Source organism: Macrotis lagotis, chromosome 3 (assembly GCF_037893015.1).
Source record: "Macrotis lagotis isolate mMagLag1 chromosome 3, bilby.v1.9.chrom.fasta, whole genome shotgun sequence".
Taxonomy (NCBI): Eukaryota; Metazoa; Chordata; class Mammalia; order Peramelemorphia; family Peramelidae; genus Macrotis; species Macrotis lagotis.
Genome location: NC_133660.1, coordinates 192,984,346 through 193,005,011, shown reverse-complemented (window position 1 = coordinate 193,005,011; position 20,666 = coordinate 192,984,346). Strand labels below are relative to the sequence as shown.

General features: G+C 35.7%; 1 protein-coding gene across 8 annotated transcripts in view; it reads left to right on the top strand.

The window, feature by feature from the left end:
* The window catches only part of TBC1D19 (TBC1 domain family member 19), a 144,576-nt gene that overhangs the window by 17,812 nt on the left and 106,098 nt on the right, over positions 1 to 20,666 (top strand). For 3 of the 8 annotated variants that reach the window (XR_012477061.1, XM_074229657.1, XM_074229658.1), the window contains exons 2-5: positions 11,014 to 11,086; positions 11,872 to 11,917; positions 15,026 to 15,101; positions 20,314 to 20,388. Coding sequence is in view for 7 of the 8 variants with exons in the window: in XM_074229657.1 (XP_074085758.1) it covers positions 11,014 to 11,086; positions 11,872 to 11,917; positions 15,026 to 15,101; positions 20,314 to 20,388 (270 nt within the window). In the remaining variant the exon portion in view is untranslated. Of the gene's footprint in view, positions 1 to 3,213; positions 3,233 to 11,013; positions 11,087 to 11,871; positions 11,918 to 11,970; positions 12,075 to 15,025; positions 15,102 to 20,313; positions 20,389 to 20,666 lie in introns of those variants that run through there. The other 5 variants (XM_074229660.1, XM_074229659.1, XM_074229661.1 and 2 more) reach the window with 5 other exon arrangements.

The window sequence follows — 20,666 nt, the reverse complement described above, 5'->3', positions numbered from 1 at the left end:
TGACTGCTACATTAATATGCCATAACTTATTCAACCATTCTCCAATTATTGGACATGTATTTTATTTACAATATTTTGTTATTACAGATATGGTGAATTTTTTGTACAATTATGTGTATTTCTATATGTTGGGGTCCTTTTTTCTTTTAGAAAACATTTTAAAGAAAACATTCATTTGAGGGGTGTAGCTAAGATGGCAACAAGAGAGCAATGTCTCTTAGAAGCTCTCTCATAAAACTTTGAAATTAAGGATTCTAACTAAACTTTTGAGAGACAGAACCCACAGAGGGACCCAGTGGGGCAGTTCTCCTACTCAAGGTGATCTGGAAAAGAGCAGAAAGGCTCTGTTCCCTGGGGTCGGAGGGGCAGCTGCTAGAGAGGTGGCCCACCAGAGCAAAAGAACTTCAGCCTCCGGAGGAAGCCCCAGGGTGCTGGGAGCCCCAGCTCACAGCAGCCGGGGAGTCTCCTGAGCTACACCCCAGGGAGCACCGGGCACAAAGTGGGGGAACAGCTGGGGGACCTCAGCCAGAGCAGAACGAGCACATAGATCCCAGCCCTCAGGGCACACAGCCCAGATCCAGGAAACAGAAGCAGGAGGAGCCGGTAAGCAGGAGCCCCCAGGGCATGAGCCCATTGAACCTAGGGAGGGGAGTGAAGAGAGAGACTGCAGAGCTCTGTCCTCTGCCCTTGGAACAGGACTCTGGGGCTCTGACCACATTCAGATCCTTATCGCAGTCTAGCCCCCCCCCCCAACAGAACAGCAGGGGCCCCTCCACCTCAGCCCCGTGGCAGAGGGGGACGCATATGGTCATTCACAGACCAGGCGGGAGGACAAAGCCTCACACACACTGAGATCCTTGTGGGAGTGTCCCAAAAGCTCAGGAAGCACCCCCAAACCAGGCCCAGGCTGGGAAAATGAGCAAGCAGAGAAACAGGAGGAAGACCATTGAGAAATATTTTGCATATGAGCCCAAGAAGGATCAAAATACTCAGTCTGAAGATGAGGAAGCACAAGCTCCTGCATCTAAAGACTCCAAGAAAAACAGAAATTGGGCTCAGGCTATGACAGAGCTCAAAAAAGACTTTGAAAATCAAATGAAGAAGTTAGAAGAAAAACTGGGGAAAGAAAGGAGAGAGATGCAGGAAAAAACATGAAAATGAAGTCAGCAGCCTAGTCAAGGAAATCCAAAAAAATGATGAAGAAAATAGCTTAGGTCAAATGGATAAAATAGTTCAAAAAGTTATTGAGGAGAAGAATGCTTTAAAAAGCAAAAATTGGCTAGATGGAAAAAGAGATAAGAAAACTCTCTGAAGAGAACAAATCCTTCACACAAAACATGGAACTCAGGGAGATTGATGAATTTATGAGAAACCAGGATTCATTACTTCAAAACCAAAAAAATGAAAAATTAGAAGAAAATGTGAAACATCTCATTGAAAAAAACAACTGATATGGAAACCAGACTTAGGAAAGATAATTTAAAAATTATTGGAATACCTGAAAGTCATGATCAGGAAAAGAGCCTTGACATCATTTTCAAAGAATTACTACAGTAAAATTGCCCTGATATCCTAGAAGCAGAGGGCAAAAGAGAAATGGAGAGAATCCACCGATTCCCCCCCCGAGAAAGAGATCCCCAAAAAGCCAACCCCTAGGAATATTATAGCCACAAAGAGAAAATATTACAAGCAGCCAGAAGGACACAGTTCAAATATCGTGGAGCTGCAGTCAGGATCACACAGGACTTAGCAGCAACTACATTGGAAGCTCATAGGGCTTGAAATATAACATACTGGAAGGCAAAAGAGCTTAGAATGCAGCCAAGAATGAACTACCCAGCAAGGCTGAATGTCCTCTTCCAGGGAAAAAGATGGACTTTCAATGAACCAGGGGAATTTCAAATGTTCCTGTTGGAATGGCCAGAGCTGAACAGAAGGTTTGATCTTCAGATGCAGGACTGAGGTGAAGCATGGAGATTGAAGGAGAAGGGGAAAATATGAGGGACTTAATGATGATGAACTACATGTATTCCTGCATAGAAAAGAAAACATTCATTTAATAGGTAGCATAGCACAGTGGATAAATTTATCAGGATCGCCTGAGTTCAAATTCTGTGTCTGAAACATACTAGATATTGAACTATAGACAAATAACTTAGATTCTCTCAACTAAAGGCACCCCCTAAAACTTATTTACCAAGTATAATTTCTTGACACATATTTTTTTAAAGGTTTTATAATTAACACTCCATATTGTCAGATTCCTTGAAACATTTGCACCAAATTTTTGCTTTTGATTAATTTATTTTTGTAAAAGACATGCTGAGAAGATGGGAGCAAGTGACTCTGATTTATCTTTCCAAACAGCTCTCCTGTACTCTGCATACTGGTCAAGTTATACTACTTATTATTTCTCAGAAAATTAAAGCAAAAGCATAGCAAAAGCCCTGTAACAATAGTGTTGATTCTCAATAAAGTTCCAAATGAACTCAATGACATAAAAGATACTTTTGTTTGCTTGTGTTGTAGCAATTTTAGAGAAGAAAGAAGGATCCAAAAAAGAGATAGTGTTGCAGCCCAAGGTGGATGGAACTTTGCTAAGGACTTCAGAGAAGACCAAACAACACATTGAACACTTAATGTTGCTGATTTTTTTTTCTTCTCCTAGAAGAATAACTTTGTCTTTAAAAGGATATGAATGAATGCAATGAAAATGAATACTAGGAAGTTTCAATCAAAGATTGAGAGACAATAAGTGAGCACATGGGCCCAGATGGACCATATCCCAGGATACTGTGAGAACTGGCAAATTATCTTTGCAAGATTGTGGGAAACAGGAGAGGTGACATAGAACTGAAGGGGAAGCAAGTATTGCCCTAATGAACTATACACCTGTGAATTTGATTTGAATTCCCAGCAAACCTCTAGATTGCTTCATTAAAGTGATAATGAATGTCTAGAAAAGGAAGAGGTGATCACTGAACCAGAACAGGTCATGCCATAAAAGTCATGCCAAACTAATTTATTCTCATCTTTTAATAGGTATTAGATTTTCTTTTAAACTAGTAAGTCAATATAGAATGCTTTAATTTGCTGAATTTTAGCAAAGAATTTCCAGTCTAGATAATTACAAGCAAACTTTTGTTCTCTAATTTTGCAAGGTTGAGGAGAGCCTCTTGTAAGCCGTCCTATGTATGGAGGTACCATCAAAAGCACTTCTAGAAACATGGAGGTCAGTTTCAGCTAACCTTCCTCTACAGTGACCTGTACAGTGTCCGTTGTCTACTTCATCAAGTTCATCACGGTCATTCTGTTTCAGTTCTGTGCAACTGTACCAATTGTCCTATAATAGGCCTGACTCAGGACATTTCCTTCAGGGTTTGTGTTCAGTATTGGAATGAAATGTGTTATTTGTAGATTTAGGAACTAACAAAAGGAGATTTATCTAGCCATAGCAGGAGAAGGATATTCAACAAGTATATACTTTGAGAATTCCCTTACTTGATTCAACTAGGCAAAGTTCCTTTTTCTGAATTGTCTATAATGGTCTGTTATCCAAACTTTTCATGTCTGTTTTGTACTCATGCAACCAAAAGGTAATGTTAACAAACAGCTTGAGCCTTTAGTCCATTGAACCAATCAAATTTCTAGAACAGTTTTAAGGGGGGAAAACCTAACTTGAATAGAGGCGCAAGGGTTAGTTTGGTGCTCACCTCACAAGATGATTGGTGACTTTGAGAGAACAATTTCTTAAAAAAAATTTTTGTTTATTTTTATATTTTGTTTTTGCATCACTTGTATTTTCTGTTATCCATCCCAGAGAACCATTCCTTATAATAAGGAATTTTTTTTTAAAAAGAAGAAATGTTAACAAGACAGACCCACACATTGAGTATCTTTTGTCCCTGGAAGCTCTAATCATATCTGCAGATCATATCTGTTATAAGCTCTTTTTCCCTTTATATCCCCTACCTCTCTTCTCCCATATGAGCATTCAACCCTGCTATTTCATTCTATAGCTGAAACAATAGCTGCCTCTTTCCCCTGCTTTTCTTATTCTTCTAGGCTATCTTCTTCCTGAAGAACTTAAGTAGTTATTTTCCCTTGATTATTGATCTTTGACTTGTTTAAGGTACTTCACTAATTCTTTTTCTTCTTCTCCTGCTTACTTTTATGTGTGCTCCCATTTTGTAACTTTTGCCCCACAGCAAACATTGATTTTTAGATGGAGTATTGTGAAGTTTATTTCATGGTATTTCAGGTCTATTTCTCCAATATTATTCTCTTCCTTTATTTGAATTTTGCTTTCCCTTATATCTCTTTCTGTACATTTTGAGAGAAAACTCTTAATGATATCTTTGTTACTTTTTTAATGTTCTTGATTGTGGTTTTGGGGGGTATTTAAGAAACTCTTGGATTTGCAGAATAGGTCAGTGATCTTGGGTTGCATCTTGAATTCCTTTGTTCTTTGGAATATATTCTGCATCTGAGAATGCAGAATAGTCTTGTGTTTTTCAAATTTGCTTTCTTTTTCATATAAAGGACTTTCTTTTAGTGATTTGTAATTTTTTTGCTTTGTCCTTGAAATTGTTAAACGTGTATCTTAGAATTTGAAGAATGGGTTTTTATTTTTGTTTTAAGATGAACTGTGGATTCTTTCCAGCAATATTTTGTATTTTATGTTCAGATGTTCTGGTCAGTTTTCATGTATTAATTCTTGCATCGTGGTGTTCAGGTTTTTTGACTTATGTTCTTTCAGGAGCCCTATAATCCTTCTGTTTTCTTTATTTATCCTGACTTCAAGAGCAGTCACTTTGCTAGTATGGAGATCAGCATGCTTTTAATGTTATCTTCTTCAAGACTGTTTTTCACAAAGGGTAAAAATACCCCATGTACAAAACTATTCCTAGCAGTTCTTTTAGTAATGACAAGGAATTGGAAATTGAAGGGATGCCCATCAATTGGGGAATGGCTGAATAAATTGTGGTATCTGTATGTGATTCTATAAGACAGGATTTCATAAAAGCCTGGCAAGACTTGAATGAATTGATGCTGAGTGAGATGAGCAAAACCAGAAGAACATTATACACACTAACAAGATCAACCATGATGGACTTGTTCATTTCAGCACCACAATAATAAAAGACAATTTTAAGGGACTTGTGATGAAAAATACCATTCATATCCAGAGAAGAAACTATGGAGTTTAAATGAAGACCAAAGCATTTTATCTTCAATTAAAAAAAAAAAGATTGTTTTTCACTTCCAATTCCTTTGTTCCTTTGGTGAGATTTGCTATAGGAGATTCACATTTTTCTGTTTGGCTAATTATTTTTGTTGTGAGGGGCATACTTTTTTTTTAAGGTTTTTGCAAGGCAAATGGGGTTAAGTGGCTTGCCCAAGGCCACACAGCTAGGTAATTATTAAGTGCCTGAGACCAGATTTGAACCCAGGTACTTCTGTCCCCAGGGCTGGTGCTTTATCCACTATGCCACCTAGCCGCCCCCAAGAGGTATAGGTTTTTCATTCACATTTTGCATTTATCTTTTAAACCATCTGGGAACATCCTGCTGTGGTTACATGCTCTCTTGGGAATCCACAATGCTCTTCTGCTTCTTTTGGTATTGGTTAGTTTCCTTTTTGACAATTTTTTTCATAGATGCCTAAACTCTATTACCTGATTTGGAAGTTATTTTTCCTTCTAACTTTAATATCTTTTCTTTTGCCTTATCTATTTGTGTTCAAGGTTTTTACTTGAGTTTTCTTCCACCTGACATAATTTCAATTTTTTCCCTTACTTTCCCTTATTTCTTTATTTTTCAAACTCCCTTTTGATGATGGTTTTCCTGGAGGCTGCATCTTAAAAGTTCTCTCAGCTTTCTCCCACACTTGTACAATACATGGTATAACAATTTCAGTCTCTGCCCCAAGAGACATTTGAGTGGGACAGAACTAACCAAGATGAATGTTGAGCTCTTTTCCTCAGGTTTAGTGAGTGCTACATAATCTCACACTCATGGGCCTATCTTTTTCCAATCAGTCATTTTCTTTTTTGACTTTTGCAACATTTGACACTATTGACCACATTCTCCTCTGGGACACTGTTTTTTCTGTATTTTAAATATCCTTTTATCTTTTTGTTCCTCTTCTACCTGTGTGATTGCTTCTTTGCCAGTTCACCTTCCATACCACATCTTCAAACTGTATTTCTTTTGTTTAGTTTCTTTTTTAAAATTTATTTTATTTTAAAATTTTTTTCTTTAGATATATACAAAAGCAAGTTTCAATATTTACTTCCAAAAATCTTGAGTTCCAAATTCTCTCACTTCCTCCTACCCCACTCCTTCCATGTGAAAAACATTACTATAATAGCCATGTTGTAAAAGTAAGCAAAACTGCCCCCACCCAAAGAAAGAGAAGCAGCAATCTGTATTCAGACACCATCAGCTCTGTCTTTGGGATGGATAGCATTCTTTATCATAAGTCCATCAGAAAAATTGATTCAATATTTTTTCCCACAGTTGCTATTGCTAGTTGTATTTCCCTCCATCCTATCCCCCCCAACCCATTTAAACTATTCTCTCTCTCTTTTTACCCTGTCCCTCCTCTTCCCTTTCTTCCATTCCTTTCCTCTCCTATTTTCCTCTAAGGTAGGATATTTTTATACCAAGTGTGTATGTTATTCCCTCTTTGAACCACTTCCAATGAGAGTAAGACTCACTCATTCTCCCGTGCCTTCCCCCTCTTCTACTCCAGTGCAAAAGTTTTTTCTTCCCTCTGTTTTTATGTAAAATAACTTACCCATTTTACCTCTCTCCCTTTCTCCTATTGCATTCCTTTCTCTCCCATTAATTCCATCTTTCTAATATATTATACCTTCAAATTCAACTCCCTCCTTTGCCTTGTCTATATATGCTCCTTCTAACTGCCCTAATAAATAAGAAGGTTCATATGAGTTATCATTATTATATTCCCACGTAGGAATACAGAAGGAACATATATTGACAAGACATCGTTCTCATTTCTCTTTCCACTTTTTCTTCTGCCTCCCTTATTTGATTTTTTCAGAATCCGTTTTGAGCTCTTCTATAGCATGAGACTTGATTTTTAACTCTTTGTTAAGGTGGGGCTCTGCTTGCAGGGTAGAAGTAGCATTGTCTAAGCTTTTGAAAATTTTTTTCAACTATTTTCAGGGACCCCTCCCAGTGACCTACAAGTTCTCAATTCCTCCAAGGAATGAGAGACTTTGACTGCTCTCTTGGCCTGTGCTCTGGTCTGTGGATAACCACAAACCCTCCTTTCTGTCTGAAACTGAGATGGGTCCCTACTCTGCTGCAGGATTAAGTTCTGTTGTGCTCTGCTCCTTTTTCCTGAGACTAGGGCCTCAGACTGAGACCTGGATCTGAGTAGGGGCGAAGCAATAATCCTGGCTCAAGGGATAGCAAAGAGACCTCTGCAACCTCTCCCAACCCCTTTACCATCCATGGACTAAAAACTCTGGAAGCAGCAGCTGGGTGACTACCCAGGCCTGCTCCTGGTACCCAGGAGACTGAGAACTGCACTTGATTGGCTTTATTCTTACTTTGGTGCTGCAGAGCTTTCTTGCTGACCTTCCCAATTGTCCTTGGCAGTCCCTGGGCTAAGAGGTCTGGAAACTGCCACCATTGCCATGGACCCAGGCGCCCCACCATCTATTCTTGGATGATTGGGGCTGGTTCACTCCAATGCAGCCCAAGCTGGGTCCTTTCTATCCCAAGTGTAACAGACCCTTTCTGCAGATCTTCTAAGTTGTGTTGGACTGAAAAATTGTTTTACTCAGTCTTGTTGTGGGTTCTGCCACTCTAGAATTGGGTTAGAGTCACAGTATTTAAAGGGATTTGGAGTGATTTGGAGGAAAGCTTGCAAGAGTCCCTGCCTTTTCTGCACCATCTTGGCTCTGCCCCATTGTGTGTGTTCTTTTTAAGGTCTCTGTACTGGACACTGAACTCATTAGAGAGCATAGATTTAGTGATCAACTCTGTGCATATGACTCATAAATCTCTCTCTCTCTCTCTCTCTCTCTCTCTCTCTCTCTCTCTCTCTGTATATATATATATATATATATATATATATATATATATACATACAGTTCTTTCTTTCCTTAGTTTTAGTACATTGCATCCAATCACCCATTAGATATCTCAGAATCAGTATGTCCCAAACTGAATTCATTTTCTTCCCCTCCAACCTCTATCCCAATCCACTCCTTTTCTAAACATCTTTGTTTATGTTGAGGACATAACCATTTTTCCAGCCACCCAGGTTCATAGCCCAGTATTAACTTTGATTCCTCACTTTCCCTTTTCCCACATAACCAGTTGCCAAATCTTGTTAATTTTTTAAATCGTTCTCCCTTCACATGTACTTATTTCTTGAATCTGTTTCCTTTTCTCTGTTCTCAGAGCCATTGTCTTCATTCAATACCTAGACTATTTCAATAGTCTTCTAATTGATCTTCTTTTCCTCAGTCAAAATACCATATAGCTATGAAAGTGGTTTTCTAGAAGGATGGTTATAAACCATGACAGTCCCCTTAAATTCTTAAGTTTTCCCTATTGCTTTTTTTGGTCAAATATGAACCATCACAACTGAACTTCAGTCTATCTTTTCATCTTTATTATACATATTATTCCTTCTTGCACTGTGTGATTCAGTCAAATTGGCCTTCTTGTTAATCTTTTTTTATTCTTATTTTTGTATAAATGATGTTTTTTTATACATTACTAAAATATTCTTGTTTAAGAGTAAACATAATACCCCCCAAAAAATAGAGACCCACATGAACGATAAAGGAAAGAGAAAAAAATTAAAATAATAATAATAACAATAATAATAATAGGTACAGCTAGGTGGCTCAGTGGACAGAGCACTGGCCCTGGAGCCAGGAGCACCTGAGCTCAAATTCAGCCCTAGACACCCAACAATCACCCAGCTATGTTATCCTGGGCAAGCCATCCCAACCCCATTGCCCTGCAACCCCCCCCAAAATAATAATAAAATAATAAAAAATGTGCTACAGTCTGTGTTCCAACACCTCCAGCTCTGTCATGGGTGGATCCACATTCTTTATGATAAGTCCATCACAAAAGCTACTTCTATGTTTTTCCACCATTGCCATTGCTGCTCACAACTCCCTCCATTCGTACTTCCCCATTACCATATACTATATTTTCTCTCTCCTTTCACTCTGTCCCTCTTCTTAAATGTGCTGTAGGATAGCTGAGTGGCGTAGCAGACAGATGCCTGACACCCCCCCCCCCCCAATACCTTCCCTTAGGCCCAGCATCCACCAGATCCTATGGTCCCAGACAGGCCATCCAATCCCAGCCCCTTGCAAGAAGTAAAAAAGAAAATGTGTTATATCTGACCACTCTCCCCCCATGGTCCATCCTCTCTTCCTTCACTCACATCCCCTGCCTTCCCCCTGTCCCCCTTCTCTCCTCCTTACTCTAGATGTCTCTACCCCATTGAGTATATATGCTGTTTCCTCTCCGAGCCACCTCTGATGAGAGGGAAGATTCCTCATTCGCCCTTGCCTTCCCCCCTTCCATATCATTGCAATAACTCATTGTAATAAAAAATCTTAATATGAAATATCTTAACCTATTCCACCTCTCCTTTTTCTTTCTCCCATTATATTTCTCTTTTAGCCCTTGACTCCATTTTTACACTATATTATATCTTCAAATTCAGCTCTCTCCTGTACTTCATCTATAAAAGCTCCTTCTACCTGCTCTATAAAATGAGAAGGCTCATATGAGTATTATCAGTATCATTTTTCTATGCAGGAATACATGCAGTTCATCATCATTGAATCGCTCATATTTTCCCCTTCTCCTCCAATCTCTATGCTTTACCTGAGTCCTGTATTTGAAGATCAAACCTTCTGTTCAGCTCTGGCCATTCCAACAGGAACATTTGAAATTCCCCCGGTTCCTTCTTGTTAATCTTAACAAATGATTTCTCCCATTTCTGTACCTGTTTTACTGGTCACCTCTCTTCCATTGTCCCTTTCCCTATAATGCATCTCCTCATCTCTGCTTTTTATAGAATTTGTAGTTTCCTTCAATAGTTGTCTCAATGACCATTTTTGTAGGTAGTTTTTTCTGATACATCCCAGTTTCTAATTTATCTTATTTATTTCATAAATATTATGTTTATATTATTTATCTCCCATGTCTCCCATGATTGAATATAAGATTCTTATGGGCAGGGACTGTGAGTTGTATTTTAATTTATTTGTTTGTTTTTTGTATTCCTATCACCTAACACAGTATCTGGTATTTATTAAGTATGTAGCTTAATAAAATATATAGGCATATGTGGTGGGGCTAAGATTTATCTGACTCTGAATCTAAAACTTTTTTTCTATATCATTATTTTTGGTTTTGAGAGATAATTAGAACAAAAAGTATAATTTGAATGGAAAGCATGATGAAGTTAAGGAAGATAATTTCTACTAGGATTGAGTGAACCCATGATTATTTGATGCAAATTTAGGGAAAGTTAAGAAAAATGCATAAAACTATGTATCACTCTTATAAAAACTGATCCAGAGGGTAAGCCATTGAACAAAAATGTGTCAAAAGCACATCACAGATTATATATATATATATGGAAAAATAAAAAATGGGGACCCTTTGGAATGTGGTGTGTTTAATAAATTTATCTACACAGGGAAGGGAAAATTATATAATTTCCTATTGGAGTTTATATACAAAAAAGGTATATATATGTATATATATCTATATATCTATATAAATGATATGTTTTTGTAGTTTGAGTGGAATGCAAACTATTAACCATGATTCTACTATTTTAGGAAGAAGTGATAAAATCCTTTGTCAGGCTTTCTAAAAGGTTATGATATTTTGAAATAAAGTTTTTTTGTAGTGTAGTGTGCTTTGGTTTGAACAGTAGTCAATATCAATGAAAAGGTTTAATTTAACAAGTTTTTTTTTCCAAATATAACAGGTTAGTCTTCAGAAACCTGAAATTAAACTTGAATCACTCAAAGAAGATATTAAGGAGTTCTTTAAATTATCAGGTTTGTAAATTGGCTGTTTTAATTTTTTTTGTCATGCTAAAAGACTTTTCCCTCTTCCTCCCACATATAACTGTCCAGTTACTGCTGCTACAGTCTCTGTGGAGAAGAATGAGTATTAAATTCAAAGATCTAATAAGTTTGTAGTGATAAGAGTTTCTGAAGACTCAGTAAGTACTGAGTGAATGACTAATTATATTAGTGAATATTAAATGACTATCTCAGATGAAAAATACATTAAGCATAATTAGTTATCTAATAAATTTAACAAATATGATTTATTTACCTTTAGCATGTGATTTTCCTTCGTACTCCTTCTTTATCCTTATCTTATTTGATTTCTTGTACTTAAAAAGGGAAGGAGTTAAAATTGCAAATTAAAGTGGGTGGTGGTAGTGGTGAAGGGGGCATAGGGAAGGACCTTAAAAACTGAAAAACTCAACTTTGTACAACTAATTTAATATCTAAGGCTCAGAAAAATTGTAACTTACCCAAATATTAGATCCTTTTGTGACTAGTCCAATGTTTTTTTATCACCATACAAGGCACCCAGAAATATTGTATATCCTGATTAAAGGAAAGAAGGATGGATGGTACCTCCAACCCAAGAAAAATGGTGCATAATGCACCAGAGAATTGTCTCAGTGATAGCCCTGGCACCCAGTGTTAGCTATTGGGGCATGCAGGATGTGAAGGAGTTTTAGGGAATAAAAATCAATGTGTTAACATAGTTTTACATTGTATAGTTAATAGTGATATTATATATTGAAAACATTTTATTTTTACAGGTTGGGAGAAGAAACTTCACAATGCTGTTTATAGTGAACTGACTGTGTGAGTTTTTCCACCTATTTTTAGATTTCTCTGTCATGCTGCATGCATTCTCATTTCCTGTCCTTAACTACCACATAAGGAGGTTGTGAAGATGAATGAAATAATCTTTGTGAAAACACTTGGAGGTCTTAGAAGAGGTGCTGTGTATATCTTTTTGGTACAATTAATTAATATTCTATTTAAGATATTAGTGTTGACATATTATTATCTCCAAATCTTACTATGGAATTTCTCTAATGAACCTGATAGAAATATTTTTAAATTTTATTTTTATAGGTTAAGGATTCATGTTTATATATCATTTGTCCTATACAGTGGAAGAATGAGATATCTCCCAAAAGGGAACTTTACAGATAACTTATACAGGAAAACTTTTTCAAAAAATTATCCCTTTTGAATGAAAATGGCCTCTATTTTTCTATTATTACTATTTAGCAGTATAAAATTGATTACATCCCCTTAACTGTTACTCTCATGCTTTTACCACTCTATCAGCTATATCTTTGATGGGATGAGAGATAGACCTTTTAAAATAATTTATTTGTTTGTTTGTTTATTTGTTTTATTTTTTTTTTTTTAGCAAGGCAACTGGGTTAAGTGGCTTGCCCAAGGCCACACAGCCAGGTAATTATTAAGAGTCTGAGGCCGAATTTGAACCCAGGTACTCCTGACTCCAGGGCCGGTGCTCTATCCACTGTGCCACCTAGCCACCCCCTTATCAAAATTATTTATAAAGAGTAAACAGACTCCAAGGATATCTCCTGCATGCACATATTTTGGGGAATTATTCTTGACTCATTTATTTTGACTGCTCTTGGGTCTTTTTATTTTTATTTTTTTTTATTTTTTGCTTTCTCTCTGGTTCTTAGCTTTGTTCTAGATAGTTGAAGTTGCCATTCAGTAGCTCCTCTGTAGAATTCTAAGGGATGATGAGATTAAGAATTCCTCAGAATGAGAAGGCATGGATGAGTTGAGTACCTCACCCTTAGTGAGCGTACCCACATTAATAACATCACAGATCTGTTGAGATATTGAAGTAAAGCAAATAGAAAAAGATTCATTAAAAACTATCATCAGGGCAGCCAGGTGTCACAGTGAATAGAGCACCGGCCCTGGAGTCAGGAGTACCTGGGTTCAAATCCGACCTCAGACACTTAATAATTACCTAGCCGTGTGGCTTCGGGCAAGCCACTTTACCCCATTGCCTTGAAAAGAAAAACCTAAAAAAAAACCTATCATCAACAAAATCCTATTTCTTATGCACTTAGTAATACTTAATGCATATTTCTTACTATAGCACAAAATGTTGTGACAATTATGACCTTTCTTGTACTACTTATCTACTAGTACCAGCATTGTTAGAGTATTTTCTTGGCCAGAGTTTAGGGCCTAGATTAAGGAAGATTCAAATTTAAATCAGTTCTCAACCCTGATTACTCTGATGATTGTGTGACCCTAGGCAAATCACCTAACCTTTCTACTAGGGAAGAAAATGGCAAATCACTCTAGTGCTGTTGCCAAGAAAACACTATAACAGCCTGATCCACATGAAGAATAGGTCAGAACTGAACAATAACAACAACAACAACCACCACCATTTGTGACTAGTACTGCTAGTACTTCTTTACTTTAGTGTTCTATTCAAGGAAAGCTAGAAATCTAAAACTTGGGGGAAAGATAGAAAGTATTTAAAATGTAATCATTTCTCCTACTTGGAAAAAAGTGTCATAGTTATTTCATATCTCTTGCTTTTGAAGAGCAAATTTGACATTGAGTTTCAGATAATCTTATAATACTTTGTTGATTCTTTCCATTTTTTCTTGGTTCAAGCGTATTGTTTAGACTTTTCTCCATTGGTATGAAATAAGAATCCTCATAGCCTCTACTCATTTTACCCCAATTCTTTTCTTTTAAGCTTAATAAATTATATTTAATTTCAAATAATCAATTTTATTTATGTTATAATATATTTTAATAATTATCAAATTAGTACTAAATATTGATTGTTTAAATACCAGGCACTATGCTGTGTATAAAAGAGGTTAAAAAATAGTCACCAAGCTCAAGGATCTTATAATCTACTGGAGGAGTCAACAAGCAAACAAATGTATATATAACAAACTATAAGCAGGGTAAATAGGAAATAATTAACAAAGGGAAGGCGCTGGAATTTAGAGGGGTTGGGGAAGGCGTCCTGTAGAAAGGACTACCCCAATTCTTAAGGCAAATTAGGACTCTTCAGGGAGTCGCTTCACTTGACATGCTTCTTTTAAATTTCATTCCTAATGGAGGGCCTCCCTTGTTTCTTCTGAAGCTAGTCTCATGGAATACCATAGTTTCTCTACTAGGTTACTAGTTGAATCCACTTGACTATAAGTACATGTTATTGAAGATAATTTCAATATGAATTATGTGTGACTATGACAGTAGAATCCTAAAATTTACTTATCTAATATATGATATATACATAAAGATATGCATACATATATCTAAATTATATATGAATATAAAGCATTGGAATTTGTTGCACAGTATATTTTGTTACTTGGAAAAGCATGACAAAATGATGAGAAAAGATTAACATACATAGAGCTTTTTAAATTTTTAACATATAGCCAATAAATCAATACTAACAACTTAGGGAAGCAGTTTAGTATATACCCTGTAGTATATAGAGTATTGGATTTGAAGTAAGGAAGACCTGGGATCAAATCCCTCTGACACTTATAACTAGATAACTATGGATAAGTAGCTTAATCTCTCTGAATATCCTTATCTAGATAATGGGAATAGTAATAGTGGTAGTACAGACCTTACAGAATTTTTGTGAGACTTAAAGGTTACCCTATATATAAAGTCCTTTGCAAACTTTTAACATGATATGCAAATATCAGTTAATGTAACAGTTACTGTTGTCAAGTTAAGAAATGAGAATTTAACAGTCCTTTACATCTTGAATTTAGGACTGTTGATAACCATCCTATTTCATTGATATTTCATTGATAATGTATACTGTACATACAAATAGGAATACTTTAAAAAATATCCACAGAACTCACAAATTATCATATATAAAATTTTAATCTTCTTTTATGTATTTTTTTCCAGGTTTCCTTTACCTAGGCATCCTGCAGCTCCCCCTGAACATCTAAAAGAACCTTTGGTATATATGAGAAAAGCACAGGTTAGCTATTATTCATTTATATAAATATAAATATATGTTTTATACATATGTATATTTATACCATATAAATATTTATACATGTATATATAAATATATGCACATATTTTTCCCACCATAATTGCTGAAAAAGTTACTGATCTTAATAGGCATATGCTATTTATTCATTATATGAAATCTTGGTAAAAGCAGCTGTCAGCAAGTATTAAATTTTGAGCAAAATAGAGAAAAATATTTTGTATGTTTTTGTCAAAATATCCATCAATAACATTAGACCACTTGAGAAAATAGGGAAGAAAAGATCCTATTTTATGTTGTCCTGAAATTGTATATATATGACAAAAAAATTGAAAGAGAGAGAGAGAGAGAGAGAGAGAGAGAGAGAGAGAGAGAGGAGAAGGAGAAGGAGAAGGAGAAAGGGAGAAAGAAGGATGGCCTAAGGGCAGAGTCTTGAAGCATTTGAAATTCTTTGGAATCTTGCTTTAGCCCACCTTTCTAGGGTTATTATCCCATTCTGTCCTTTATACCCTCTGCTTTTCTACCAAATTGGCTCCTTTGTTGATCCTTGTACACAGTATTCCATCTCCTGCTTCTGTGTCATTGTACAGACTTTCCCTTTGTGCCTGCAATCTGCTGTGTTTTCATCTCTACTTCTTAGAACCTTTGAGGTACTTAAAGTTGAACTCAATGGCTAACTCCTACATAAGACCTTCTTTGATTCCCCTTACCTGCTAGTCTCCTGTTCCAGTTATTTTGTGTTTACTTTGTTTATATGTATTCTGTTTACTATCTGTCTTAATATTGTTTTCTCCAAAAGAAAGGGCCTTGATGTCGGAAATTAGTTTTATCTATCTATTTATTTATTTTTACTTTGTATCTCCAGCAGCCAACACAATACCAGGCACAGTAGATACTTAATAAATGCTTATGGGACTGATTCATTGACTGTCAATACTAGAGGAAGGCCCCAAGTATGTTGGAGGACTATATTTAGAGAAATTTAGGGAGGGCATGGATGAAAATCATACAGGATGGGAATACTGACAGCTTGGTGGTTCATTACATAATGCATTGGACTTGGAGTAAGGAAGATCTAAGTTCAAATGTTGCCTCAGACACTAGCCAAGTGACCCTGAGCATGCCACTTAATCTCTGTCTGCTTCAGTTTCCTCATATGTAAAGTGGGGATAATATTTGTCTCCCAGGATTGTCATGAGGATAAAATTAAATATTATTTGTAAAGCACTTTGCAAACCTTAAACACTATGTAAATACTAGATATTGTTGTTATTATTTTTATTGGAGAAATACCCACAATTGATGAATTTCTAATCCCTTGAAGTATTGTATTTTTGTCTTCATTAACATTTATATTTTAACAAATTTCTAGAAAAGGTCAAATTAGCATAGCTTGATTATATTGAAATTTTCTCCTTTGACTTTTAGGGTACATAGAATCTCTATCAGAAGTGAACTAGATCTTTTTGAGCAAAGACTTCAGAAAGATAATGAGGTGAAGAGAGAATTAATTACTAGTTGACAGTTGAAGCTTTATGTAGTTCTTTGGTTGTTCCTTGACACAAGGTTTGCAAAAGTGACAATTGAATAAGAATTTTTTTTTAAAGTCCCAGCACTTAGACCTTATTATTTAACATGTAAAAAGGCCTTTGGATCTTGTAGATATAACAAATCTCTTTCTTTCCTTCTTTCTTAAAACAACCATGTTAAATAGGAAAAATAAAACAGCTTTGAGAGGGATTCTAATAACTATTGGCCAAATAAAACTGTTAACATGATGAGATGTTGTCAATAGTCATTCAGAAGATTTTACTGATTCACTGGCATTTTTTTTAACTTAAACTTGTTGATATTCATGGGTTAGAAAATAAATATAAACCTGTTTGAAATCCCTTCAGTCAATACTGTAGATAGCACTTATAATGGAAAGTGAATATAAGTTGATAGTGATTTCATTTATGAGGGAAATAGGTTACAATAAAAGGTAAATGTCTTCCTATGTTAAAATTTTAAAGTGTTAAAATGATAGTCAATATTTAGAGTTCTTATTTATTTTGCAAGTCTTTAGGGGCTAGAGAACATTGTTTCTTTTATATTTTGTACTGATTCTTACTGTTCTGAACTTCCAAACTTTTCTGTTTGTCTTATAAATAATTTACTAGTCTAAATTTTCCATTCCTTTTTTTTTCATGTAATATGGCAGGTAATAAATTAGCACTTGTACCGAAATCATACTATCTAATATCACTAAATTTTCCCAATATCCTTTTTAAGTTTTGGAGGTTTTATTTCTTACACTCCCCAAATAAGGACTATTGAAGATAAAATACTTATGAATTATATAGTAACTAGAATTTGAGATTTGAAGACAGCAGGGATCCAAATTGGAAATTTTCTCTATTCCTCTAGAACAGAATTGTCCAAAATGCAGCCTGTGGGCTATATGCAGCCTGCAGGGCAATTTTATGTGGACCTGTAGGTTTTGCTAAATGCTTTAGTAAATGAATCCCTTAGGGCAGAACCCTCACTAAAATGACAAATGAAAATATATTGTCTATGGTTTCAATAAAAACTTTTAAAGTAAGGTTGGACAGCCCTGTTCTAGTAGAAATTTTCTTAAGAAGTAGCCTGAAAAGGGGCCACTAGGTTGCACAGTGGATAGAGCACCAGCCCTGGAGTCAGGAGTACCTGAGGTCAAATGTGACCTCAGACACTTAATAATTACCTAGCTCTGTGGCCTTGGGCAAGCCACTTAATTCCATTTTTTGAAAAAAAAAAACCCTAAATAAAAGCAGCCTGAGAGAATGAAAATGAACAAGATGGAAGAAATAGCACCTAGGCAGAAGTCCCAGAAGCCATTTAATTTGTAGGAAAACTAGAAAGCACCAGTGGACAACGGATTTTTAATATTGACCAAGGAGGGATGCAAAGGGACTGGGGGATTTTCTTCTTGAATGCTTAAATAAGAAGAAAAATCAAGGTTTGTATTAATGAGAGAGGAGTTAAGTTTTTTTTTATAGGTGATTGCTTTTCTAAGAGCATTTCACTTTCCTAATTATAAATATGTATCTGTAAAAGCATATGGATGTGTGTTTTAATCTCTACTTCTCTAATTTTTTATTTTATTCTTTCATGTTCTTTTTATAGTTTTTGCAAGGCATTGGGGGTTAAGTGACTTGCCCAAGGTCATACAGCTAGGTTAATTATTAAGTGTCTGATGGCAAATTTGAGCTCAGGTCCTCTTGACTCCAGGACCAGTACTCTATATCCACCATGCCACCTAGATGCCTAAATGCAAATTACTGTGCTTGGCATTGTAGAAGATTCAAACTGAATTTGTCTTATTTTTTCCCATTCAGATGTATGATCTGTATTCATGTTGCCTAACCATGGATGACCCCTAAGATGTGTTCTTCCTTCATTTCTTCTCCCTGTGGACTATTATTTCAATTATTAGCCCTGTGCAGATGAATCTCAAGTGTACTTATGCAGCTCTAACCTCTCTTTTGATTTCTAGTCTTTTATTCCCCAACTGTGCATTAGACATTTGGATGCCCCCAAAACATCTTAAACTCATTATAGCCAGAGACTTTCACCAACAAATTCTACCTTTTTTCCAATTTCCCTATTCCTATTTATTTATTTAAATAGCATTTTATTTTTCTCCAGTTATACATTGTGAAAATTTTTGCATTTTTTACCATGATTTTAATTTCCAAAATTTGTTCCTTCCCTCTTTCTCCTCCCCACTTCTGAAAATGGTAGGACGTTTGATATATTTTATATTTGTGTTATCATATGTAACATACTTTCATATTAGTCTCAGTCCTGGAAAAAGAAATAGCTCAAAAGGCAAAGATAACCATGAGAAAGAATATGCTTAGATCTGCATTCAGAGTCCATCAGTGAGTGTTTTTTTAATTTGTCTTGGAACTGGTTCATTCACAATTAATCATCTCACAATGTTGCTGATACTGTGTACATTGTTTTCCTGGTTCTGCTTATTTCATTTTGTATCAGTTCATTAAAGTCTTTTCAGGTTTTTTCTGAAATCTGCCTGTTTATCATTTCTTATTGAACAGTAGTATTCCATTACATTTATATACCATAATTTGTTCAATTCCACAATTGATGGGCATCCTCTCAGTTTCCAATATTTTGCTACCATAGAAAGAGTTGCTATAAGTATTTTGGTCCATGAATGTCCTTTTCCTTCCTTTGAATGATCCCTTTGGAATATAGACCTAGTAATGGTATTGCTGGAACAAAGGGTATACACGATTTTACTGTCCTTTGGGTGTAGCTCTAAGTTGTTTTCCAGAATGGTTGGATCAGTTCACAGTTCCACCAATAGGACATTTGTGTCCCTATAATTTTGGGGTGGGCAAGGCAGTGGGGTTAAGTGACTTGCCCAAGGTCACACAGCTAAGTAATTTTTAAATATCTGAGGCTGGATTTGAACTCAAGTCCTCCTAACTCCAGGGTTGGTGCTTTAGCCACTATGCCATCTAGGTGCCCACCCCCATTACTTTTTTTTTTAGGTTTTTGCAAGACTGTGGGGTTAAGTGGCTTGCCCAAGGCCACACAGCTAGGTAATTATTAAGTCTGAGGCCAGATTTGAATTCAGGTACTCCTGACTCCAAGGCCGGTGCTCTATCCACTGCACCACCTAGTCACCCCAATCCTCATTACTTTTGATGGTACATTTATCCTGCCAATTTAAACTCAGGCTTTCAATCTAGGTTTCATTTTTAGCTCCTCACTTTCCTCACTTTCCACTTTGCTTTTATTTATTTTACTTTTATTTCATTCTGCCTCTCTGGATTGGTAACCATAACATCTGTTACTCTGTAGACAAATTTTTAATTGTATGGTACATATATTTTACAGTGTTTGTATCATTTCATAGAGTGAAATAACATGCTATATGGATATTAAAATCAAATAATTTGCCATTGGTATTAAAATAAGATATTACCAATGATTCTATAATCTCCATTTTTGTCAATCATTTTAAAAATGCTTAAAATTTAATTTTGTGTTATTTCAGCTACCAATACTCAGTCACAAAAATTAACATTGCTAACCACCATTAAAATTTTTTTCTTCTGTATTTATTTTGCATAAAAATTTTATATTAACTACTTTAAATATGACTTACAGGAAAAATTTACTGGTCTTATTATATATGTTTCAGGGAAGTTGGGAGAAAAGAATTTTGAAGAGTCTAAATAGTATGTGTACTGAACTAAGTATCCCATTGGCACGGAAGGTATTATTATTATTCCTTATATATTTTAAAGTGGAAGTTAATACTCATGGAAGGTACCATGAGAATAATTATAGCACAGCCAGAAGTAAAACAGTTCTCTGCATTGTTTAAATAATGACAATCTCTTTTGAGAATATTGTGAGTGAATTTCCATAATGAATATCAATTCAGTCTTCTGGATACTAATAATGAGTTTTATGACATTTGTTTCTTAAGAATAGTTTCTTATTTCTCTCTCAACACATTCAACTTAAGTCAATGTTTAGCATGGAAACAAT